The following is a 26,560-nucleotide window of genomic DNA, read 5'->3' on the forward strand; positions in this document are numbered from 1 at the left end:
CTATCCTAGATTTGGGGGGGGTTGGTATCTTGGAAATGTAGTGCAGTAGGAAGCTCTGGCCTGTTGTCCATAGTCTGTGGTTGCGAGAGGCACGTGGCATCTCTCCCCCTTGCCAAAAAGACCTCTCGGGCACTCCTGAGTGTCTCCGAGAAGGCACGAAGCAGGAGCTGTGCCGCTGCGACAGGTTATTGGAAGCACGAGATACGATGCCCCCTCCATTACATGGCCCGAGGCTGGGCGTTTTGGCAGTCAAGAGGGCTGGGAAAGGCTTGGACAAGGCGTGGGATCGCCCCTTGCACACGGGCATGGGGAGAACACCCCATTTTTCACAGTTTAGTCTTGCTCCGAGACTTCAAAGCCCAAGGGAAGCAAACCCCGGTCCTCCCCTGTCCCCTCGCTGCGAGGGAAGAGAGGCAGATCTGCTCCGGGCCGTGGGGAACAGCCGCAGTCCCCCTGAGCCCCTCGGCATCGCCCTGAGATCGGCAGCCTGCCGCCTCTTTCCCTGAGGAAGCCCGGTCCCTCTCCCGGAGGAGAAATGCTGGGAGCAGGGGCTGCCTGCTGCCCACAGATAAATGCCCTTAACTGCCTGCAGAGGCTTTGTGCGTTTGAAACTTCATCCCAGGGCCTCCCGGGTTTGATCTGGGCTCTGCTTCCACCTCCCCTTCCCGTCCCCTTCTGTCTGTCCTTCCCCAAACCCCAAATCTAGTCATCCTCCGAGGCTATTCCATGCAAAACGCTAACTTTGTGCCTGCCCTCACCTGCAGGTTTCCAGCACTAGTTCCTGATCTCCCTCCCACATCAAGTCAGCTGTAGAAAAAAAAAAAAACCCCAATAAACCGAACCCTAAAACCCTTCCAGAGCCCCATTCTCCAGACCAGAAGGGGCCTCAGATGCAACACTGGGAGAGTTCCAGCTGCTTTGCCAACCCAAACAGACGTTAGCCACTAAAAACTTGGAGGCATCAGTCCCCGCTTGGAGCGAAGCGCAGATCAACCAGTTAGAAAGGCCAAGGGCTGGCTCCTCCTCTTCATCACATGCACGGTCCCAAAGAGAGGAGTCATCGTGCGCTGAGGATCAGTGCATGCACGTCGGCAGAAGTCCCCGGAACGTCCGCACCCAGGGGAGGCTCAGGACGATAACCAGCACAGAGCCACCAGCGCGGGCTCGGGGAGAGGCTGACGCCACTCCCGTCGCGCCGCTGGGTACTGTGAACGTCCCCCGCGCGTTAGGGTACCCCTTCCCTCCCTGTCCCCAAACCCTGCTCCATCTGGCCCTGCAGTCGCATCTTCCTCACCGTGACTCTTCTGCCGAGGCCAAGGATGGAGGTGTTGCTGCCCAGGACCCCTTTTGGGACAGTCAAAGATTAATGTCCAAGGAGGGACTAAGAGAATGGGCATCTCGCCTCAGGAGCGGACAGCAAGTGCAGGAAGAGCGGCAGCAGCCAGGACGGTGGGAACACAGTCCCGTCGCGTTCAGTGGAAGAGCTCCACCAACACCACCATCAGGAGCAGCTGCAGCCAAGAGCCAAACGTCATGGTGGCCTGGCCCTTCTGGGACATGAACCTGAGCTGGTTCACCAAGCGCTCCTTCACCAGAGCCTGCCTGAAACCGTCCTCCTCCGAGATGCAGACGTAGTGGCCGTAGTGAATGTGGCTGACGTTCTGGATGAAGTGGAAGCAGTCCTGCTGGGGGTGGGTGGTGTTGCAGGTCTTGATGAGGCTGTTGTTGTGGTACCAGTTGTAGGTGGCATAGTGGGACTCGATGGGACAGTTGAGGTAGTAGCGGGAGAAAGGGACGACTGTGATGTTCTGATAGTCATCTACTGGAAGAGATTGGGAAGGGGGTGGATGAGACAGGCATCTCCAGGAACCACGGATTCCCCAAAAGTCTCAAGGGAAGAACAGTTGGGTCGATGGGGACATGTTACACGGCCATTTAACAACAATGGCAGGGCCTGACCCATGCCTGGTGAAGTCCATGGGACTCTTCTCCCTGGACATCAGCAGACACAGAGTTTTAACCCTCTCACCCAGCTCAGAAATCACAGAATCACTAAGGTTGGAAAAGACCTGTAAGATCATCAAGTCCAACCATCAACCAACAACCACCACCATGCCCATTAAACCATGTCCCACAATGCCTCGTCCACACGTTCCTTCAATAGATTATCTAGCAATTAACTCCAAGCTGAGACTTGCGTGGTGTCTTGCTCTCAGCGTGGTCATATCCAGTTCCCCAGCAATGAGTCGCAACACCCGGCACAGCCCGTACAAAGACCTGAGAATCAGTCACCCAGCCCCAAACACCCCCTGGATAAAGAGCCTACAGCTCAAAACCTTTACGTACCTTCCTTACTATCCCCCTTTTGGCACTTTCCTTGCCACGGGTCCAGGTTCAGGTTCTGATGTACCTCCCTAGCAGATGGGAACAAGCATTAACAAAGCACTAACATCAGGGAAGCAGCGCTTCAGGGCTAAGAAAGGAATCACCCATACAAGGTGTGGTGGATCAGGTAAGGAAAAAAAGTTTAAACACCTGCTATTACCCAGGTAGGGAAAAAACACACCCCACACCCCCACTTAGGAGGTTGGTGGATGACAAACATGAGATGCAGCAGGTCACCACAATCAACTGCTTTAAACAGCGTCACAACCAGCCGAGCTACGCGCATTTCTAACGGCAAAAGAGGGGCTGGGTGCTCAAAACCCTTTGACCTCTCCCTCCCCAGAGCAGGGGTGCTGCAGGAGCAACAGATCCCTGCAGAAGCACAGGTTTTGGGGACAGCACAGACGTTTGCGCTGTTACTGCCTGGACACGATGGGCTCATCTCTCTCTGTGGTGGGAAGATGGCCTCAAAACCACGTGCGGCCCTGGCCAGGAAGGGGAATACTGAGGGTCTGGGTATTTCTCATGTGAAAGCAACCAGCTGAAGGTGATGGAGAAACAGCAACCTGTCGGCATCACGTACCGGTTTAGATAAACTGATTGACAACTCCCATTGAACCACCCGCAGTACGGGTCCCTCGCCAGCAAGCAGCTGTCACAGTTGTTGCGATACAGCCTGCACATGTCCATGGGTATCTCCACGACTTTATTTGTTGAGCCGACGTACAGTATCGCCTGCAGGAGGGAAGCAGAGGGGCTGATCATCTCGACGCTGTCTCCCAGTGCCACCTTACGAGTGTCTAGCACTTCTCCTGCAACTTCACTGTGACATTGGGGTGGATTTCACCAGTGGGGCTGGTCAATCTCCAGACAATGCAGCTGTAGGTCCCTATCATGGGAGGGGAAGCAGCCATCCTTCCCCCACCAGCCCTGTGCATAAATAAGTTTGCTTCATCAGTGACAGCAGCGTTGTCACCTCTGGGATGGAGCACCAGCGCTGCCTGACAGCTCGTCTGCCAGCAAGGCTGGACAATGAGAGGGGAACTGCAAGGGGAGGAGAACGCTGTGCTGGGATTTGGCCCAGGGAGCAAACAGCTTCGTTCTTCCCTCGCCTCCAGAGGAGAGATGTCCAAAAAGCTCCGTTGCCCACTGACCACACAGAGAGTTCCCCAGGACTGGGAACATCAGCCCAGCTATTAGGATTTAGCGAAGTGAGCTGCGGGACCCCCCCACAAACCCACCCAGAGGCTACTTCCAGATCCACTGGCTGTCATTAAACCATCTGTCCTTGCCTCCCCTGCTGCCTGCTTTTAAAGCTACAGCCCGACCCACTGTTTTCCTTTCTACGGAGCAGGCAGAGACCCACCCTCTTGTGGTCCAGGATCATAGACTGGATCGGGTCCTCCTTTGGGAAAACCTGGAGCTCCATGATGTTCTGCACCCCGTCCGGCAGTTCTACGATCTTGTGGATGGATCCCTTGTCTAGAAAGAAAGAGGGGAGAGCCCTGATGAAGCATGCTGAGAGCAAGAAAGGCAAGGCAGAGGGGCTGCAGGCAGGGGTGGGGAAGCCAGGCAGAGAACCAGCTCTGCCTCCAGCCCTCGCTGTGGCAGACAATACCCACTCCACAGAGCCAGGCTTGACTGGATTCCTGAAACCAGCCATCCAGAGAAGACAGGACTTTTCTCAGAAGGAGCCTGCTTGCTCTTCTAGGAAATCATGGCCCAGAGAGCAGCATTTCCCACAGCAGAGCCTTGTCATCCTCCCAGCCAAGAGGAACCCATTTCCCGTCACCCGTTGGGACCTGGCTGTGCCTGCTTTGATCAGCTGCAGTGTAATGGCCTCAGCAAGAAAAACCAACCGCTTTCGAGCTCTGCTCTGCTTTGATCGCTGGCCTGTTCTTGCGTGAGCCGCATCTCACTGCTCGTCTGAGGCTGAAACTTGGGGTTTTTTGCCTTTCTGTTTTTCTAATTAAACTGACTCCCCTCACCAGTTAGACAACTCCAAACTGGTGATTTAAGAAGATGAGTCAGTTTGGTGGAGGGGTGGAAAGGCAGATCCCAAGGGAACAGGGCTCAGGAATCCTCATCGTTTACCCTCTCAGTATTTGCATGGTTTCCCCTTCCCAAATAGTCACTCCCTTCTCCACCACCAACCAGGGGAAGGTGAAAGATGTGACCCTGGGTCAGGCAGGGATTAGGACCCCCCAGGTGCTGGCCCTTTCTTCCGCGCCCGCCCCAGCGAGGGTGGGCACCACCCTGCCAAGCCCTGCATCTTGGGGCAAGCTCCCTGGCAGGACTCTGCAAGGCGTTAGCTGCATTTAAACTAAGGCTTTCGGCAAGATAAGAACAACCTGAGCATGCGTGGGCCCTAATCCAACCCAGGCCACCTACTGAGAGCTGTCTGCATTTTTTTTAATCACAGATTAGGAAACAAAAGCCCCAGAAAGTCCCTCCACAAATGCCAGTGAACAAATCCCAGCACAGTGCAGAAAAAGGGATGAGCACAGCTGTAGGGAGCAAGCCCCGGGGAGGCAGGCAGGCGAGAGAGGGAAGCGCTGGGTTAGGGACCTCTGCGCCTTCTGCGCAGCGAGTAGCTGCACGGCATGGGAACCCAGGCAGCTGCCTGACCGAGCTCGCCAACCTTTTGCTCTCCATCCTGTTCACCTGCAGCTGAATTGCCTTGGCCCAGCTCCGCAGCATCTCCGGCTGCCGCCGGACCGCTGGCAGCTGTGATCAGCTGGCTGTGTCTCCAGCCAGAGGTGCTGGCCTTGCAGGAAGTCTGCACTGCTGCACTAGAGCAAGCAGCGACAGGAGATGACAGAGCGAGTCCCTTTGCAAAGGATTTCTGCTTGACAGTGTAAAGCTGCACCTGGGGAGAGCTGTGCTACTCCTCCCTTGCCCTAAAAACACTTGGCCTGAGACCTACCACAGACTGAAGCAGCCCGACTGGGTAAATCCCACGTGCTGGGATTCTACTTTCAGCCTGTTTTTGCCCATGCAGCCAAATTGGATGTAGTTAGCTGAACTGGGACTTGGCAGCTCTTTTCTGCTTGACAAACATATGCCAAGCTGGGAACACAGCCCCTTGCTTCGCTCTGCACTGGGGGTCTCGTCTGCTTCTCTTGTGTTCCCTGCCCTCGAGGGGAAAGCAAACTCCAGGGAACTCCAAAGGGAATGGTTCCCAGTACCTGTTGCCAGATAAAGCACGTTGTAGCGGCGTCCATCACCGGCAGAGACCTCGTGCACCCCGATCTTCTGGTAGCGGTGCTTATTGTGGAATAAGGGGCTCTTGGTGGGGGAGAGGGGCTCCACTCGGTCCTCCACCTCCGGGTGGCTGTCAGCTATCTTGAAGGTCTCGCTCGGGGTGTGCTGTCCAGACGAAACGCACTGCAGCAAGAGGGGACAAAAGCCACTGTCAGAGTCAGACAGGACCCTGAGGATGAGGCTCGAGGGCAGGAGAGCAAGGCAGGGGACAGTGCAGATACCTCAGCCCAGAGGAGGATGCCCAGGCACGGCACACAAGCCTGCCCTGGGGGTAAACACAAGCCCTGGGGCTGCCTCCATGGTGCTCGTGCCAGGCCCCCCCAGCGATCTCCCCTGCAGAAGTCGCAGTTTAGGAGACTCACGCCCTGTCACCCCCCACAGAGACTCAGGGGAGCCTCCCCCCACCCTGCTGTTTGCTGCCAGGTCAGCGGTGCACCCGTAACCACAGGGCTGGGCTGCAGGTTGGCTCAGTGGAATCCGCGGGGTTAGCAAACACAAGGCATTGTCCTCCAGCTTCACACACCAGAGCTCACAGACCTGTTTGCCGAGGCACGTAAGAGCCCGTCTCCCCTTGCTTTCCATGAAGGCTATAATCCAGCCTCCTTTTGTTTCCAGCAACAAAGCTCAGATCCTTCCCACGGCGCCTAAAACCTTCCTCGCTGTCCCAGCTCTCACCTGGCTGCTCAGTGGTAGGACCATCCCCTCACCTGCCCCAGCTACTCTGACAACTGCAGTGGCAGAACAGGGACCAGCTCTCCTGGCCTCGGGAAGCCTCTCTGCTTTACGTGGGCATCTTTTATCACTCACTCACCTGCCCAGGCTTGATCTCTGGGTTGGGACCATTATAGCCTTTGAGTTTGGATGTCCGAAACACGTTGTCAATGTCCCCAAAGGAATAGACGCAAACAGCAGAGCTTCCCCTGCAGGCAACGAGACAAAGAGAGGGTTAGGGAGACATTGGCCATCACTCCTATGGCTGGGGCATGGCTGCGTGCATCGCACCTTCACTGAGCCTGCCCACTCTGGCTGTTTTCCACCCATGTGCCTGCCAGAGAGACTAAAGGGCTGAAAGAAACGATGTGGCCCATGGAAAAGGACACCTCCCCGTTTCGCAAAGACCCTCACCAGGTGTTTGTGAAGAGCCCGTAGACTTTGGAGTGCCGCCAGTTACTCGCAGGGACAAAGAAGACATCTTGCAACCAGTTGAAGTTGCCCTTGGTGACTGGGTCGACACAAATCAAGCTGGCCTTCAGGAAGGTGGTCCACTTGGAAGCAGAGAGCGAACTGGTTCCCCCTTTATCTTCCTGGGGGAGAGGGAAAGCAGGGAGTCAGGGTTTGGCAGAGAAGAACACAAAGTCCCTCCCATCCAGCATCTTAGATGCATAACTGCGAGATGCTCCAGAATTATATTTGATGCTGGTCACTGCAACAATCAGGTACCTCTCTAACATCCCAGCGAGACAGAATAGGGCTTTCTCTCCCCTACAGGCAAGATGGGAGCCAGAGGATGGGAAGGCCAAAGGACATGGCCGTATCCCACACAAACTCTGTAGCAAAGGAGAGAACTGAGCCAGAGGGACCAGATCACGTGCCAATTACACCAGGTGAGCTGGCATGTCCATTTGCCACCCCTGTAACACTCCTGCCTCCCCACCATACACAGTTCCCATGGTACCTTACATAGCTGGGCCACTCGGGAGATGTTTCTAGGGGCCTCGGGACTCTTATCCGGGTTGTCTTCACGAAAGAAGTAGTAAATCTTGTCCTGGTGAGGCTCTTCATGCCTTAATGTGGTGGCTTTGACAAACTGAGGGTCTGAAAAGGGAAGCGAGCCATCAGAAAACCTTGGCCTGAACACACACACACGTTTCATCTGGAAAAGCCACCAGTGGGGACCAAACCAGCGTGCTCTGCAGCTAACCACTCACCCTCAGACAAGATGAGGAAACACAAACACTGTCTGTGCTCCAGGAAAAGGACAGGTCCGAGCCCATCCTCTACACCTACCCGGCACATCGCACTAACAACAGCTCTTCATGTGCCACCTTTCCAGTGGGTTTCCCTTCCTCTCCCTCCTGCCCAACTCCACGCACCCGTTCCCCTGAAGGCCAAGTCCCCAGAGCCCAGTGAAGCCTCAGCTGCTTAGCAGCAAAGGAAACCCATTCTCCCTTCTTGCGCAGCGGAGCTATTCTCATAAAGGAAGGGTCCCTCAGTGGCAGCAAGCTGCACTGTTGTTTGTGTTCGCTGTGGAAAACCCAATGATGCTCTTCCTATTAATACACCACTTCCATAAAGGGCATCCCCAGCAGCAGCAGGCTCCCTCTGAGCATCGTTAGCTGGCGTCCCCATGGCAGGGAGCTCTGCGTAAGCCCGGCATCAGCCTCACGGCTCTGGGTCTGTCAGTTTTGTTTGCTGGTGCCTGGGTTTCCCCCCTCCATTGCCCTGCGTGCGTAAGTTCTGTTTTGGCGTGGTGTCATTTTGATTTGATTTTTTTCTTTGGCCAGGGGTTCAATAATCTCCCCTTGCCCGGTGTCACTAGGAAGGCTTGGGGAAGGCAGTGTAATAAGCTCAGGGAAATTGAGGAGGGTCCTTTCTATCTACTCCCCCCCCTCATCCCCCATCCCAACATGTTCCTGCCTCAAGGTCTCACCCTGGCTGGGGATTTGGAAAGAGTCACTGCCCAGAGTGGAAGTTGTTCTTCCTGTTTCCACCACCGGACGGCAGCTGATGGGCACCTTTACACAACCATATTTCCTTCCAGCATCTGACAGGGGACTCACCACCCATTTCTCTCCATTTCCCCACCTCCTCACCCTGAGCAAGAGGAACTCATGTGTCAGTTGTTTTGTCCCAGAAGCAAAGAGGTGAAATTCCCCCAGCTGGCAGTAAGAGAGCTGGAGGGAACCGCTGGGTCCCTCCTCACTGGCATTGCGGATGAGGACCAGATCAGCCCTCTCCGCAGCTCTAGGGGTGACCGAACCCACACAAGAAGCTCCGGAGCTACACCCCAGCTGGGTAGAGAGGATGCATCCCTCCAAGTTCTGCTGCGTACTTACGACCCACAGCTGTGGACTGACAGAGTCCAACTTATCTGCCTGGTGGGGCAAAGGAGTAGGTCCCACGCCTTCAGAATTTCCCCCATACTTACTCTGCATCACTGTGTCGCTTGTGTAGAGCTCTCCACCCCCTCTCACTCGACGGAAACGGGGTATCTTGCCGTTCTGCTGACTCTTCTTGATGGTGGAGTAGATGTCATGACCTGTGGGATAGGAAGGCTCATTTGCAGTGGGCTGTTTCTGGAGGGGGCAGAAGGGTTTGTGAGAAGAAAACAAAGAACCAAGAACTCTCTGGGGATGTGGACTCACAGAGGTGGTGGATACAGCTGAAGAAACCCAGTCCTCACTGCCAAGGACTGAGCAGGCCTGGTAGGACTTCCCCGGTCCTTTTCCTTAAAGAATGACAGGGACAGATTCTTGCTCTACCTCTGGGAAAGATCCTCATCTGTCCTTCTGTCAGGTCCAGAGCAGTGGAGTTACTGCAGGACCCTCCTTCCCCGCTGCTTCCATCGTACTCTACCCTCCCATGCAGAGACTCAACCCCCATGGCCCAGACAGGACTAAACAACTTTGTGCCATGCTGTGTCCTAGAAGGATGTGCATTTCGATGAGGCAAAAGCAAGAAGCGCTAAGGCTGATCGCCAACTACAGCAGAGGGACAAAGCCCTTGGAGCAGCCTCAAGCTGCCCGTTTTTGTGACAGAGCCCAGCCTTCCTACAGAGCACTACGACTGAAAACATGTGAGCAATCAGCCTTACCATCAACGACGACAAGGGTATTCGAGTCAGGGGTGAAAGGAGCAATGCCTCTCCCATCCCACGAAGTGCTCTCCTTTCTCTGCGTCTGGATAAGGACACAAAATGACCCCTAAGTGTGATCAGTTCAGGGAAGGCAGGGGAACCAGGTGCTCACACCCACCCCGGGGGCAGAAGGAAAACAGCTCTCCTTGGCTGGAACAGCCGGAATGAGGGAAGGACACAGCCCATCGTTGAATGGGCCCCTGCTACAGGCAGGCGAGGAGAGGGGGGCTATGACAAGTGAGCACGGAGGTGGCACGTGCAGACCTCTACTCGTGCGGACCTCTGCTCATGAGGGCTGTCCCATGCTGTCATGATAAACTCACTCCTCGAGGGAGCTGGCATTTGGGCATTTCAGAGCACCCTGAGAAGGAGGGGGGATCAGGGCATCATTTTATAGATAGAGACAGCACAAAACAAGGTCCCATCACAGGTGGCCACAGCGTACCAAGTTCCAGCAAGTGGGAGCGCAGGCGCCGGTCCCACACACTAACATCCCATCTCCATACTTCTCCACTAACGTGAGGTAATTTTTATTGTCCTCCTACAAGAGAAAGAAGAGGAGCATGAGTGGCTGCAAATGGCAGAGCACAGCCCCACAGCTCCAAGCTCACCGCTATACGGCTTCCTAGCTTTTTCACGGGTCTTAAAACCAGAGGAGGAAACTCGTATAATCTCATCTGATCTCCTGCTCCACAAGCGCTGGAGATCTTCAGCCAGAGAAAGCACATGAGGAGCACACACGGTTCCTTCCCCAGCAGTCCTTCAACTCAAGTCCTCCAACCCTCACCCATCCAGCTGTTTCACATGCTGTTCCACCACAGAGAGGACCTACCGAACTCCCAGGCATCATGCACAGCCCTTCATTTTTCACTGGGAAGTCTTCCTAGGATAAAAGAGAAAGAGATACGCTTTAATTCCTTCCTTCTAAAAGCCAACTGACATGGGTTCAGCCCCATGCGCTACATGCTAGTCACTCTCTTCACAAGAGGCAAAGCAAGCACGTCGGCGAGAAGGTCATTAAACACCAACGCAGCCCTTTTCCCCACCCCAGCATCTGAACACCCTTGGGGCTAGATCTCTCAGGCCCTCGAGGTGATGGGGAGAAGCAGGGATGCAGGGCCAAAGCAGCAGGCATGACTGGCAGCCAGCCCTGGCTGCTCTCCAAAGGATTTCGGGAGAGGTTCTGTCGTTGTGGGGAATGGGTGTTCAATAGCGGGTGGTGGTGTCCGAGGGTTGGGACATATGAACCACACTGTTCCTGGGAGCAAGAAACAACCAAACTTCAACAACCAACTTGTTTGAGAAGGACAAGAAGGGGTCATGAGAAAGCCAACTGGGGGGGGTTCCTGCTGTATTAACTCAGTGTCCAGCTGACCCAGAACTTCCTGCTTTTCAGGAAAAGCAGCCTGGGCTCTGACAATGGAAAGGGGTGGGAACAGAGCTTCTCCCCAGTGACATGAGTCTGAGTATCCCTTGTCATGCTAAAGAAAGGGTCCCTCACCAGAAAAATCCTCCCTCTGGGGCAACAGAGACCTCAGGAGGATCACAGCCTGGGAAGAACCCACCCATGGCTAGTGTAGGAGAGTAGGAGACTCCCCCTTGCTGCAGCCGTTCATCATACTGACGTTGCTGCTTCCCAGATGGATGGGGCAGGCTGGGCAGAGACCAGACTCTTCCAGCCCTGACTTCGCTGCTGGCAAAGACACTGAGCGAGGTATATAGTGTTTGGGCTGTGAGATGGATGCTGGACACTTTCTTATAGGGCTCCGGGGCTAAACTGGTCAGCAGAGCATCCTTACCGTGTAGTTCTCGTAGGTAGCAAAGTCGTAGTAATAAAGCTTTCCCTCTCCCCCGATGTAGATGGCTGAGCTGTTTTCTTTATGATAGAAGACCGGGTACTTCTCACTCCTGGGAAATGCATACTCTTTCGCACCTAGGAACAGGACAGAGGAGACACTAGTCAGGGGAACTGCAGCTGACTGCGGAGAGCACCAGCAGCCAGCTCAGGCTGATCAACTCCCTTTCCATGTCCTTGGTGCGAGTGATGAGAAAAACAAGGACACGGGGCTGGGGGCCCTCTGGGATGGCTGACCCAGTGCCAGGCAGGCAGGGAAAGGCAGCTCCCAGGCTCAGAGCTGAGCTATTGTCCCCTGGGCCCCAGGGGACAGGAGAGCTGCACAATGGAGCGGCCCCGCCTGGCCCCTGCAGGGCTGGTGATAGAGGAAAGGAGGAGGAAGGGAAACTTTGCTGCAGGAGGTCTTGTAGGAGAGCAGGAGGTCAAAGTGACTTAGAACTGGCAGCCAAGTGAGTGCTACCTTCCCACCTGCTTTCATGGCTGAGTGTCTCCTGCCCCCAGCTTTGAAATGAAAGGCTCCCTCCCCTCTCTGGCCATCCTCTGATGCTCCAGGCAACTGCCTTGTAGATTTGGCTCCTGCACCCTGTTGTATTTGACACACCCAGAGCCTTCTGTACCCCACTTTGAGACCTTGTACATGCTTAACTGGAGCTGTGACTTTTTATCTGGCTAAATGGGAGAGGAGCTGCTGTGCTGCCATGCAGCTGGGGGTCAACCTCCCTGTGCCCACAGGGTAGATCATCTCCTACCAGCCACAGCCCAGCCTCACACCTCTCCCCACCAGCCTCCAGCTGCACTGTCAGCATCCTCCCTCCAAGGGCCAGGAGGGGTGGACAGGGTTTGGAGCCTCCAGGCCAGAGCCCACATGTGATAGGGGAAGGGTGCACGTAAAGCCGCAACTCATGGGCTGCACACCCCAGACGTGAACAAGAAGTGAGCTGCAAGACCTAGGACCCATGTCACAACCGGTTGCTGCAGATAGGAAGCTTTTCAGGCCCAGTTGGGAGGAAAGAACTGCCTGTCCTCTGCTCTTTCCTTCCTCTTTCACCTTCTGGCTTTTCCAGCTCCTCTTTCCTGAAAACATCCTCCCTTCCCCTCTCCGTTGCCAGCTCAGGTGTGGGAGGCTGGCCCTGCACTGCAGCGCCCTTGTGAGCCTCCTCCCCTGCAGCTTTTGCTGTCCCTCGATGGGGTCTGCTGGTCCTGCATCCCCTCGGGGATGGTGCAGCCACATCTGGGCAGCTTTGAGCAGCCATGCCAGGGCATGGGTGCGATGCACGTGGCACACACGCGCTGCCGTAGGCTACCCTGTCCTCTACCGTAGTTTGCAGCAATAACATGAGACATTGCTCCTCCAAGAGGAAAAAGAATCTCCTATCAGGACCAACCTCTGCTTAGCATGACAGGGCACTCTGTTTTCATCTCTCCCTCTTTTCCCTTTTCCAAAGAAGAGAGGGCATCTCTCCTGGCAAGTGCTGCTGCTTCCAGCAGACAAAGGCTGTGTCTGCCTCTGGAGCTGGCTGCCTGCGCAGACAGGCAATTAATCAGTGGCACGTGTCCCTCTCTATTTATAGGGGCACTTGGCAGGACAGGCAAAGGACAACCTTTGCACAGCCCAGCGCTCCCCCTCAGCTCGGAGCACGCTGCACAGGGGTCCCGCCAAGGCTCCGCAGAGCCGAAAGTAAAAAGAGATGTATTGGAGGTCATTAGGGCTACTGAATGCCTGCTTGATGTATGGCTTTTTTTCTCCACTTCAGTACACTGGTCGCACCTCCTCGGGGTCTCTAATCCCTGCGGGGTTAAAGGGCCGCAGGCCAGCAAGGCATTCCCATCACCGGCTTGGCTAACGGGGGCTGCTGCCAGCCACCACCTTGTGATGGGAACCCCTGCCAGACCCATGGGCCGCTGTTTTGCAAGGGCACCTCAACCGCAAAGAGAGAGAGTGGAGGTATGCCACGGTACAGAAACCATCCCCGCCCTCCAGCCCGCAGCTTCTCGCTAACGCAACACCTCCAGGCTGCCCTTCCCCTGCGCCGCGGGACAGAGGCCACGGGGCTGCACGGCAGCGGGGCCAGGGGATTCGGCAGTCGGGACCCCGCGGCCAGGAAAGCCCAGCTGGACGACAGTCCCTGCCTGCTCCCCGTCCCCTCCCTGAGCATGTGCTCTGCCTGCTGGAGAAGCCGGCATCGAGTCTTTTCAGAGTGACTGTGCAACTCACTTGCCTTAGTGGCCCTACAAGCAGGCAGCTAGCCCGGGCACCACACCAGCCACAGACTCAGCCTATACTTGCCAGGGAAGAGAGGACTAATCCCCTTTTCACCAGCCCCCTTCCCAGCAGTCCTCAAAATCCTCCTCTTGGCCCAACCTGCGGAGCAGGCAGGCAACAGCCCACGCGCACGGGAGCCCCTAAAGCCCTTCTCCCCCATCCAGCTCCCACTGCCAGCACAACTCATCATCAACACACCGCAAGCAGGTCTGGCCTGACTTCAGCAAACTTTGCTCTTGTTTTCAAACCTAAATTTGCTGCTAATCCAGAAAAAGATACACCCACAGCCATTCCCCACTCCTCTTTCCCCCACCTTACCCTTTTGCACACTTCGGCCCCACATGATCCTATCAACTTTGGTTTCATTTTGAGGTTTTTTTCACAACACTGTCTCTTTCTTAAGCTCAGTTCCGAGAGCTGTGCCATCCTGCAAGGACACACTTCTCTCTGAACAGCCAGAAACAAACAAGCCCAAAACAATAATTTGGTTGGCGCCAACATATTATTTATCCTACAGCTCCCCAGGGACTGCACTGAATCACTGAGCTGAGAGTAAACAGCTCTGCTAGCCAGGGCCCTGAAGCGTGTTTGCGGCTCCAGCACTGATTTAACTTGATCTGGAAGGGAGCCTTTTAAAGGTGTTTCCGTGAGCGGGTGCTGGGGTCCCTCTGCCTCCACATCAGCCCTCCAGCTGACGTGCAAAGCTGGCCTTCAGCCCCTGCTCTGCCTTAAACAGCTCAGCTTAGGCAAGCTGTTTGATCCCCTTCACCTCTGCTTCTCATCCGGCAGGACCAGGGAGAGCTGCCCTGCACCCCCAGACCAGGAGCCTGGGGTATAAATGGCTTCAAGAGCTGAGGATGACGAGGCAGAGGGCATCTAATGGCCCACACTATGCCCCTAAAGAAGGGGACATGCCTCTCCTAGCAAGTCCAAGGCTGCTTCTGACACTGCAAACAAAGGCTCACACCCCTGGAAGGGGGAAGGCATGACCCTGCCACCACCCTCCCTCCAAAATCGAGTCTGGAGCTTCAGAAGACACAGGGCTCATTTCCAGAGCCTCGCTAACCCCGCCGAGTCCCTTTGCCTGGCATTTACTGCAAACCCCACCGTCAGCGTGAAAATCAATGGCACAATTGTCAATTGAAATGCTAACCCCGGTCCGGAGGAATGAATGGGAGAAAGAGCGGCTTTGTGCTTTGCAGGCGAGATGGAGAGTACCACACCAGATTGAAGAAGAGTAATATTAAATGAGGGAGAAGGGAGCCCGGTGCATCTCGGAAGGATGCCTGCGGGGTGAGGTAACGGAGGAGGAGGGAAACGAAGAGGGGCATGCTCTGGATGAGATGAGGGCAGGGAGGCCCATCCTAAACACACCGAGCAATGCAGATAACAGACAGAGCAATCCTGCTTCCTATCTGATAGGGTGGAACGGGCCTGCCTCCCTAGACACGGCTTGGCCAAATCCAGCTTTAATGACACACCAAAGGGCTCTCTGGCCCCCTTCGGGTCCAGGAGCCCCTTCAGAAAGGCACCAAGAGCCTGGGCAGAGCCTGGCCCTCCCCAGCATCACAGCAAGGTTGGGCCCCCAGAGCATCGTGCAGGGAGAGGGAGCGTGCCCCCCACCTCCAGAACAGATGTCCAACCAGAGAAGCAGCGTGGGCACGCAGCCTCGTTGCAGGCAAACTCAACAACCCAGCTCTCATCCCGGCTGGAGGGCTGACTCAACCGTTCCCCGGTCTGGCAGCTGGCTCCGGCATCCAAGACACTCAGCTTAGTCACTGGCTTGCATGGCTCCCCGGTAGTAGGCGAGTCTTTGCGGGTCTACGATTTGCTGATGCTGGGGGAGGACTACGTCTCCCTAAAATGGAGGTGATGGTTCGAATGCACCCTGGTGCCAGCATTTTAAAATAAGGAACTGAAATAAAGCTTAGGAAAAATGAAAAGGGAAGGAGGATGAGATAAGAACCCGCTGCTTCTTGGGAGCCATGCTGATGCATACAAGAGGCAAACCCTTTACTTGCTGCTCATAAAACCCTTGTTAAGTGGGACACCCCCCCCTTGGAATACGAAGAGGGGAAACCAGGCAGGGTATGGGGTTTACCTGCTCCCTGGTATTACCCTCTCCACACCACGGGGCTTGTGCTGCCCTGAGCGGGGGAAGTTCCTTTAGCTAAGCTGCCCATGTTCTCCCAAGCTCTCCTGCTGCTGCTGCACGACGGGGACACAGGGCTGGGCCACCCAGCAAAAGGGGACTGAAACCAGCGCAGCGCCGAAGCTCACCACCGCCGCACTCCCAGACGCCCAGGCAATCCACCCGGCAGCCCCGGGAACTCTTCTCTCTGTAACACGTTGTAACGCTGTCAGTCATCACCGTCACGCATCCTACTCTCCCCGGCACGATGTCGGTGACACTGCCACCTGCTCTGCTGCCTGTCGGTCTGACAACGAGCACGCTCCTGCCTGAATCACGGCACTGATCAGATCCTTCCCTGGTTCCCTCCTTCTCCAAACAATTTCTCATTTCCCAGGTTTTATTGCTTCCTTCCTTTTTTAACAAATTGAACAGATTATGACCTTGATAACAGCATGTCTCTGTTGTAGTCCGACTGGGATTAGCTCTGATGGCAGAAAGAAAAGCTGCCTTCCCGATGCTGACTCAAGGACCGGCAATGCAGGGAGCTCCCCCAGGTCTCATCCCCTACGCCTGTGCCAGGAGCCCTCCTTTCCCAGCAACGCAGGCCCGGCCGTGAGTCAGGGCTGACTGTGTGCTCCAGGCTCCTGCACACCACCCCGCTTTTGGGAACAGGAGAGCCGTCTCTAACTCAATGACATTGATCCCTCTTCCACCCCTGCTTCCCCAGCAGACACAGGATGGATGACAAGCAGCCCAGCACCGGCGGATTGACTGCTTTCCTTTAAGGGCAAGGAATGCGATTCAGTTGCCCTGCCTTAGTCATCCACTTTGGGGTCAGGACTCCCGGTTCCAGCTCTGACATCACTCTGCAGAGCAGTTCCAGTTTCACTGTTCCCCCAGGCAAGACCGGGAGGACAATCCCTGGATTTCCTACCTGCTTGGCCAGATACCAGCCCCAGGAGCCCCACCAGCAGATGGTCCCCTCTAAGGGGAGCATGGGAAGTCACAGCACCCACCCCAGAGGGATGGAGACACCCCATGGGGCTATGGGTCCCCTCCATCCCTGGGAGAAGGACTGGACTGAACCACACCGCTCCCACCCAAGAACTGCACGCCATCTGTCTCCCCAGCTCCTCCATGGATGCCGGCAAGAAGCCAAGCTGCATGATTTTGGGTTTTTTTTTTTTAGATTATCTATAAATTCCCAAGTTGAGACATTTTAGAAGGAGGAAGTATGCCTCTGGGGAGCTGCTGTGCTCACCGAGCGGCTAGGTTTTCCTTCCCCTGTGCCTTTGCCCGAAGGGAGCAATGTGACCCAAGGAAACCACAGCCGGGCCGGGGAGGTGCTCACCAGCCATTCCCTCCCCAGGGGATGGACACCTTGAGCAGTCTGACGGGCTTCTGGGACACAGCAGATCCTGCAGAAACAGTGTTTTGGGGTTGTTTTTTTTTTTATAGGAACAATTTGTCTCAAGATGAGACAACCCAGGAGGGACACTCTGCGGGGGGTTGCTCTGACCTGCTACGGAGTAATTGAAGGGCTGCGACTTGCAAGGTCTCCAACACGCCACCAGCCAACACGCTTTGCGGAAAACGATATGCTTTTGCGGGAGGGTATTTCTGAGAAAGGAGCGACAAGGCGATACAACGTGGGAAACCACTTCCTTCTCATTGCTCACAAAAAAACCTGGCCCACTGTTCCCTCCTCTCCCTGGCGTACGCCACCAGCACGCTGCTGAGGGATTTAGCTGCACCCTTGGGAGCCGGGATCCTTACAACCTCCTCTCAGCGCTGGGGAAGCAGAGGCACAAGGCTGAAGGATCACCCCTTGGGGAACATCGCTCGGTGTGCAGGGCAGCCCTGCACTGTTTCAGTTCAACCTACCCTCCAACACCAGTCATTTCTCAAAGAAAGCAAAATAAAAAGAGCAGAACCAATACAGCCCCATCCCTACAGATTTCTGTCCTGGACCCCTAAGAGCTCCCTCCACAGCTCTCCAGGGCCAAATATCATCCTTGTCCCCCTTTCACTCCCTCCCTGTCCCCTACCTATTCAACTTGGCACAAGGTAGCAAACTGGGAGCGTGGCCATGATCCGGTGCCCATTAACTTGGTGGCTGGCACGTCTCAGAAGGGGTTTGTGCTGCCTGCCTTCCCCTCCTGGTCTCCCCTCTTCCCTGTCATCTTTTCAGGATGCTTGCAGGGACCCCCCAAAACTCCTCTGCAGTATTAGTCTGCCACGGACCAAAAGACGTTGGTGAACAGTAGCGGAAACCAGGCAACCAGAATGAGTGCTAAAAATGTCTCTTTCTGAAGTGGGACCGGACACAGACACACGTGTTTCCTGCTCCTAGGGGAGCTCTCCTAGGGGCCACGTAGCTCCCTGCCATGGGGAGACTCCCAACTCACGCCCGTGCCCACCACGAGAACATTACATGGCAGCCACACTGCTTAAAAATCTCTCCTCTTCCTGCCCCGAGCACACAGCACAAGCAGGAAAACCACTGATGAAACACAGGTACACTCATCCCTAATACCGACTGCCAGAATCCAAGAGCAGTCACCGGCTGTGACCAGCAGCTCTGGGAAGGGCAGGGTCTGGAAAGCAGATGGAACAAGCCCTGTTGCAGGTATCAGTCATCTCCTACGTATTTCCTAACAGACACAGCCTCTCCCACCGCGGCAGGGAAGGGCACAGGTCAGGTAGGGCAGCAACGCTGTGAGGTCAGAGCAGCTGCCTTTGCTTTAGCCAGACACTCCCGCAGATGCATCCCAAGAGTACACATATGCCCAGAAAGGACAGAGTAAGTAAAATGGTTTCCCAGGGAAAACAAAGTGCTTTCTCATCAGCCCAGGGCAGGTAAAAGCCCTGACCGCAATTTTCCCCATGCCCTCCATCCTGCGGGAAACGTTGCGGTTCGGTTCCCGAAAGCAGCACAGCTGAGAGCGAGGGCTTGGGCTGCGTGCTGCTCTGCTTTTCCTTCTCCATTTGTGACCATCGTCCTTCGTGTGGAGAACCAGCGAGGCCGGCACAGGCAACCCACAGGAGCTTGGAGGGCATCAGGAGGACATCTAACCCTGAAGCCTTGCAAAGGGAACCATGCGCTTGCGGGAAACCCAGAAGAAGGTGTGAAAGCACGGAGGGGAGTCATGCAACTGGGAAGCCCACGTTACTCAAACCCAGACCCGACTGCCTTACACATTTCACTCCTCTTTGTTATATTAAGTTTGCAGCAAGTCAGAGCGACAGGTTTCATCTGTTTGGTATTTCTCATTCTGTCTCTCCCCCAAGACAGTTTGGAGACAAGCAGCATTTAATCATCTGCCAAGAAACCTCACGCTATCTTTTCTCACACCCCTCCCCGACTGCTTCTGACTCCCTCTAAGCCCCCCTCCAAACGAAAGAACAAGGCCACAGATATAGCAGTAACATCCACATCCTCTCCGCAACGGGACTTTTCCACCCTTGGCCAAGCTACGTTCCCGGCTGTCATCATACGACGCTGCTTGCCTTTTCTTTGGCTTCTTCCCTAACCGCTTCTGAAGACCCTGCAATCACGGGGTGCTCGTGCGGCTGCTTTCTGCTGCCCTCGAGAGATCCCTGCCATCAATAGCAGAACGCTCCGGAGCAGAGGAAACAACGCAGCCCGCATTATCAGGGATATATCCTACAAAAGCTCTCAGCCTGTGTGCAATCCAAATGCCCCGGAGGGCCACGCCAACACAGAAAAAAGGCTCAAGCTTGCAGAGTACACTCTAACTAGACAAATATGCTTTTTTAGAGTTTCATTACAGAAGGCAAATATTCTGGCGCATTAACGATTTCCACTCTATTTCTGGTAAGCTCTAGAGCGTCTTGGCAGCAGGCAGCAGCATTCAGTGCAGGGGCGAGCGAGGGCAGGAAGAGGAGAGAAAAAAAAAAACCTCTCGGTTCAGTAACCCAGCTGCTGGGCATGGGCATGCCCGCTCAAAAGCTCTTTGAGAGCTATGCAGCCTATATCCCCTTTGCGAGGGGCCTCTGAGCTGGAGCCAGAGCCAGCAGCGGTCCCAAACACCCACTCAGTCAGCAACAAAAGAGAACCCTAAGCTGCAGCCGGGAAGGAACAAGCCTTGACTTCAAAGCCTCTGCCATCAGGCAGGGCTCCGCTTACCCTCTAAAGGCTCGAACCAGAGTGCTTCACGCTCCAGGAAAGATGGGTTTCTCCTTTTTAAACACAAAATGACTCTACGACAGGCATAGCAGTGTTTTCTACGCATGCTAACGCATTACCAATATCCCCTGGCCTCCCCTGCATGCTCCCCCCACCCTCGCCAAAATTATGCGGCACTGAAGCCTGTGCCACTGCAAGATGAGTCCAGAGCCTTTGATTTCACGGGTGCAGCTTGTCATCTAGCAGGTACATTTTTCCTCACCAGCCCTGAAGCCGAGCTGCCAGCTGCACCCTACGGATTGCGGGTGCTAAATTTAGAGCCAGGTTTTGTTACTTTCCAAAAGCCGTTCTCTATAATGACAGTCCCGAGCTGTGCCGTGTTCCTGCTGGAAGCTGGGGAACTTTGACCTGTGATTATGGTATTTTATTATACGGTCACAGGAACAATGGCAGAACAACAAAAGGAGGCTTTCAGCAGGAGAGCTGCTGTCTGGAGAGCACTGCTGCCCCTCCCACTAGGAAGATCAGTTCCAGAGCCTGATTTATCTTAAAAAGCCTTCCAGAATAAAAATTGCCCCGAGCACCTCTATGCACATCCACCAGCAAAACAGCCGCTTTACCTTTTAGCTTAATTGGCAGCCATCTCCTACCTCCCCGCTGCTGGTTAGAGCAGGGCAGCCGAGAAACCCTTCTCGGGCACATGCCCTCTTCTCCCAGCCCAGGGGAGGCCAGCCAGGAGGTGGGCATGGGGCAAGGGGACCTGTGCAGTCCCCGGTGGAGCCTCCAGCCTCTGCAGAGGTTTAAAGGCAGGAAGAGAGATCTGCTGCTCCGAAGCGAGGATGAAGTTTCAGTTCCCTATAGAAAACAGATGAGATTACACATACAGCAAGGGGACTTTCTCACTAGGTTGGGAAGGGCCCTGTCATGCTCTTTGCAGCCCTCCTACCTGCTGCTGCAGGCTTCCCATCCCTGTAGTGAATATCAGCTAGGTCTCAGCCCTGCAGCCTTCTGGGTTTGTGCCAGGGAAGACCATGCAGACCTTCCTAGCATCCCCTTTCTGCCTGCTTGACCCCTCACCAGCAGGAACACACAATACCCATTCTTCTCACGTCCATCTTTGGCTGCAACACCGCATTACTCAGACTTGGAAAGCCAAACCACCGCGTTACAGTCAGTCATTTGAAACCAGACGCTCAGATCAGACTTTCCAAAACTTGCATTCTCCAAGATACGAGCAAATCCACAGCCACAGTTGTTGTGAGCAGCCCAAGGGCAGGTGACTGGCTAGGACTGTCCGTGCATTCCCCAAGAAAACCTCTACAGCTCCTTAAACTTGCTATGCCCTCTCCCTCCCAGTCCATGCACACCCAATAAAGGAGAATATTTTAACCCAAGTGGGTAATTAGATGTGGAGTCATCGCTGCAGGAGGACGCTGGCACCAGTCAACAGGGTTCAAACTGGGGACGGGATATTTACAGCACTAGAGAACCAGAGCTGTCATTAAAGGCAATATTAGGTTTATTACACGAAGCCTGTTGCTCCAGACTTAAGCTGCTCTGAAATTAGTAGAGGTTGTAGGAGATGATTCCGCAGCCAGCTCCTGAGGCACTCTTACAGCATTTCTCTGTCATACCAGACACCGGACACAGTTAGACACTGCCTACTACACCGGGCGGAGCTGGGACTGAAAAGAAAAGAGTGCCGAACACGAGGAACGAGTCCTATTCTTGGAGCAACCAGGAATAGCCACACACCATAGGATGTAGCTCAACAGGAGAGCGCCGGCTGCAAAACAAGCAATTTCCTCCTTCCAACTCACCTTCCAGCCCTTTTTCTGGATGCAAGCTTCTTTAAAAAGCATCTTGTACTCACTACTTAGATTTAGTTTGCACTCAAGTACTCAGGCTTAGATTTAGTTTGTCCTGCTTTAAGGCACCGAGACAGCCTACAGAAAACCTTCCCAGGCCAATTTTCTGCAATTTTGACCCTGAATCAGCCTGAGGGCTGGCACAGAGCTGGGCAGCGGGTCAGCAATTTGCATCTGGCTCTCTTTCCCAGCCCCAAGCATTTCAGTGCAGCAGCCACAACTTCTATTAGTTCGTCCATGGCTGTTGTTTTTGTGTCACGCTCTTGCAACAGGAGGTGGTTGTGATTCACTCGCTTGGTTTGTTTGGTTTGTTTTTCTTTTTCAATCTGTACAGAGCAAACAATATTTTCAACCAACATTTTATGATACCAGCATCACCCACCCTGTGAAAAATGAGCCACCTGCAGAAAATAGCATTGCTGGGAAAGTGAGTTTTCTTCTGGAAATGTTGATGCTCTTAAAGCTTCATGTGAAACTGTCCGACAAAGATGTTTCACACCCGTGGGACCGTGGCTCCTAAGAAAACAGTGCCACTGTCACTGAGGAGTAAAAGCTGGTGCTAGCACCACAATCTCATTTTGCCACCATTCCCCATCAGTATGAGTTCAGCCTCATCTCTGGTCAGCTCTCCTCTTCCTTTGCTAGCTGAATGCAGCACTGTTGCACCTGTGGGCATAAAGAGCTCCTACAGCACTCAGAGGTGTTTGCTAGCACAGTTTTCCCAGGGCAAGGAGAGGCAGCTGAGCTTAGCAAAGCCCAGGAGCTACTACACACAGCACAGGCAATTTCTAGGAATGCCATTTTGACTCCCCGTCATGACTCAGGGCAGGCTAGAGCCAGTTTACCCAGTCAAGGCAGCCAAGGGTAAAGGGTATAATCTTTCTTTTCCCCTGTGGGACGTGCTTCTGTCCTGTGAGCTACACACCAGCTCAGAAACTGTTCCCTCCAGCTTCCAGCCTCATCTGTTAATGAGAAAGAAGGGAATAATTAAACTATCAGACCCCATCCTACCCCAAGGTGTGAATGCAGCAGGCAACCAGAGAGGGGCTGTGAGTTTATCTCGGATCTACAGACGTGCAAGTAAACAGGGACAAGACAATCTTAAGCATGGCAGCAGCTAAAAATTATTCTTGTGCTGCACCAAAGGCCCAGGCTATAGGAGCCTGACCCAGCCCTCAGGCTCCTTGCTGTCCTCACTGCACTCCTCTGCTCTCCCAATGCTCGGTGACTTTCCGGTCATGAGACAGCCAGCCTGGGATGCCACCCTCCCGCTCTGCAGGGAGGGGCCGTATCTGCCCGCTCTGTCACCCAGAGAGCTCTGCCCAGCCCCAGGTCACACCAATCTCTGTCTCCGCAGACGGATCAAAAGAGTAAACACGGTATCTGCGCTGACAAGCAAAAGCTCAGTGTGGGATGCGAACGCAACTTTTCAAGGCAAAGCCCAGCTGGTCAGCATTTAGTTAGAAAAATACATGGCAGCAGGGGGAGGATAGAAATAAAAGGGAAGATAAGCAAGAACACAGTGTGCAAGGTTGAAAGGCTTCTGCGCCAGCCCAGGCTGCTAAGGCTGACCTCACTCCCACTCTGCAAATCTCAACAGATAGGGAACTTGCCATTTACAATCTTCCTTCATTAGGACACCAGGGAGGACAATAGTCAAAAGAGACCCTGACCCATCTGTGTGCTGGCTAAGCTGCAAAGAGGAAGGGGGCAAAGTCCTTGACAGTAAAAAGGATCTTAAGCACTTTAATTATCACCAGTGGTCTGGAGCTGACCTCAGCTCTTCGCTCCAAGTGTCTTCCCCCTAAGAGGAAGAAATCCTGCAGAGTCAGACATGCTTTCAAATAACTGCTTACCCAGCCAGACCCAAGAGCCAGCCACCTGTGCCGGCTGCTGGGAGGGCTCCAGGGATCTTTCACCCTGCCTTCGGTGGCCAACACACCCAAGCACATGTTGAAACGGGGCTGATGTTGGGGAAAAACCTGCCCCTTCCTTACCCCTTCCCGCACTGCGGCATCAGGGAATAAAGGCAGAACAAACATCTGTGGCCGAGGCCTCGGGGCTGGTTTTACACGCACTGCGTGTGGAGAAAGGCAGATCTGCAGAGCATGGTGTTCCAGCCACCCACCGCCGCAAGTCCAAGTCCCCAGGACTGTGAAATTAGTTAAACCCAGGCAGCTCCAAGCACCAAGACAGGCTAACTTGGTTTCTTTGTCTTCAGATCTCAGCTCGGGATCACGCCACCTAAGACCAGCTACATTTTTTTCCCAGCTCACTATGTCCCCTCACCTATTTCTCGCTGTGAAACCAGACAACGAGGGACCACGGGGCAAAACAGCAGAGTAGTTCAGGCTGCCTGCAGCAAGGCCAGGGCTCTCTCCCTGGGTCTGGCAGGGTGCTGGTGAGGGGAGCAAGGCTGAGAGATGCAGCTTTGCCCAGCACCAATTTCCTCCTCTGCCCCAGCACCGCAGCCCAGGGAGGGATCCCATGCACGTGCTCTTCCCTCCTGGAGAGAGCTGGGCTCCGGCCAGCACCAGGAATCTCTCCCTTCACCCGCAGGGCTGTAACATCTCTAGGTGTTCTTGCTGAGGCTCCCGTACCTGGTGCTCGTGATGGGCTGTAGCGTGTAAGAAATTTGATTACGTGAAGAGCTGCCAGCTCCCGCAGAGCGCAAGGCTGAGGCCAGCGCTGCACCACAGCAAAGGCAGCACACCGGGTCCAGCCCCAGCACAAACAGTCATGCAAATGTCCCGGACTGCTGCTCTTCTCCACCCAGCTCCCAGCCTCCAGGAACCAGGGCTCAAGCCACAAACCCAGCCCTGCCACACCATCACCCCCACAGCAAGGGACAAGCCCCTGTGCGTGGATGCAAACAGCAGCAGTGCTGGTTTTTTGGCTGTTATTAAAACCTGCAGGTTTTAATAAAGATGCTGCACTTGCCTTTCACTGTGTCTGGAGCATTGGGGAAGTTAAAGAGGGCTCCCTGCCACCCATCGCATCCCCTTTGCCCCTGTCCCGTTTCTTCACCCTCGCCCAGAGCCTCCTCTCCCCCCTCCTCCTCACCCACAGACCCAGTTCCTAAAGGGTAGAGGTTACACCAAGGAAAATGCAATCAGGACTGACTCTTAATGAGCATGCCAGACAGCTACCTCTGCTAACTCCCTAACTGCAATCCCTCTCAGCCTGCATCCCAGCTAAGCTCTCGGGGGAAAAAAAAAAAGAGAGAAACAGATAAGCACAAGCTGATCCCTTTGCAGGGAAGTGTCCTTACATTAACTGCCTTTGATATTTGTTGGCGGCAGAGCCTCGCTGGGTTCAATGCTGGGAAAGCCACCCTCTGACCGATGCAGGGAAAGGCCAAATGACCACACTGCATGTGCATGCCAAGCACAGCCCACAGAGACAGGTGAAAATCAACTGCCCGAGCCCGCTCTCTCCCGACAACACAGTTTTAGTCCAGGACAGGCATTTCCAAACACACCAGACCCCAGGTATTCAACTTCCCACACACCTTAAGCAGGGTAAACATCTACAGAAAAATCTGTGACCCCATCCTCTGTTCAGTCTTGGGCTTCATGCCTTCTCCCCTGCTCGCATCCCCTCTTCTGAGCCACTTCATTTCCCAGTGAATAAAACAATTGACGCAAGACTAGGAGCAACCTTTCACTGCCCTCCCTGCCAGCGTTTCTCCCCTTTGTGCGACAGACCTGGCAGGCAGAGGCCACCTCCGAGCCACGCACCCACCACCCTTCCCTCTGCTCCTGGCCCTTCATCCGCAGGCAGCGATGGGCCTGAAGGACATAATAACGGCAGAAGAATAACAGATGGTGCAGAATAAACCATGGGAAATTCGTGTCCTCTGAAGTTGTCGGCGAATAGGAAACACAGAGGAGCTGTTGTACTGCAGAGCAGCATGAGATCCGCAGCTCAGCTGAACCCACTGGCTTAACCAAACACCAGAACCCCGGGGACAAGACGAGGTCTTTTGTTAACCCCTCCCTGGAGGGTATTAATCAAAAAGCTTGGAAGACACATGATAAAACCAGCAAACGCTAGTCTGCTCTTTTTAACACATGAAGCTTGGGCTGTGCTCTAAGCTTGCCCCTTGAAAACATTTCTTTGTTCAGCTTCTACTAAGATCGGATCTGATTGTAAGTCCTTGCGTGCCGTTTCAGAAATATGTATTTTTCCAGAGAATAGAGATCTTCTGCAAATATTTACTCACAGAACTCATTTGCAGCTAACAGGGTAAGTACATCAGATGAATAAGAAAATTAACTATTATGCAAATACACTTCATTTCTCCCTGCAAGTTAGGGGAAATGGTTACTGTGCCTGTTTCAGGGCTTTTCTACAGCCTTTAATATACCCAGCTTGTAGGAAAATGTTTTTAGAATATATAAAAGAAAGGACTTGGCAAGAACAGGGACCTAAAAAGTCAATTAAAAGCAATCAAGGAAGCCAGAAGCCCCTTTCTGAGATCACAGGTGTTTCAGCTTATTTTAATGAGAGCCAAAAGTCTCCCCAAAGAGACACAAGAAATAAAAAGAGACCAACTCTTCTCAAAAGACAAGACATAGGTAGAAAATACACGGGGCAGGCAGTAGCTGTCAGCTGCAGACACTGCTGCTGCTGCGTCTCAAGGTTGCAGCCGACCGCAGCCCGGGACTTACCTTGCGGAGCTGTGATGATCCTGGGGTTCACCTTGGAGCGCCCCGCCACCCACACGCCCAGCTGGCTGGCCCAGAGGGCCACAAAAAGGGCAACGGGCAACCTCCTGCCCAT

General features: G+C 54.3%; 1 protein-coding gene across 2 annotated transcripts; it reads right to left on the reverse strand.

Moving 5' to 3' along the window:
• Positions 1–690: 690 nt before the first annotated feature.
• Positions 691–26,560, reverse strand: SEMA7A (semaphorin 7A (John Milton Hagen blood group)). 2 transcript variants are annotated; one of them, XM_059823866.1, is made up of 14 exons: positions 26,449–26,560; positions 11,305–11,438; positions 10,338–10,388; positions 9,951–10,046; positions 9,464–9,548; positions 8,798–8,908; positions 7,325–7,464; positions 6,775–6,953; positions 6,461–6,569; positions 5,574–5,772; positions 3,752–3,867; positions 2,969–3,120; positions 2,347–2,414; positions 691–1,819 (listed from the first exon to the last, which is right to left on the reverse strand). In XM_059823866.1, exons 1-14 carry the CDS (start codon positions 26,558–26,560, stop codon positions 1,473–1,475), a joined length of 1,899 nt encoding a protein of 632 aa, XP_059679849.1. In that variant the 3' UTR covers positions 691–1,472. The 2 variants fall into 2 exon arrangements, with proteins under 2 accessions (XP_059679849.1, XP_009814028.1); XM_009815726.2 differs by having other exon boundaries at positions 691–1,822.

The sequence above is a fragment of the Gavia stellata genome, chromosome 13, assembly GCF_030936135.1.
Source record: "Gavia stellata isolate bGavSte3 chromosome 13, bGavSte3.hap2, whole genome shotgun sequence".
Taxonomy (NCBI): domain Eukaryota; kingdom Metazoa; phylum Chordata; class Aves; order Gaviiformes; family Gaviidae; genus Gavia; species Gavia stellata.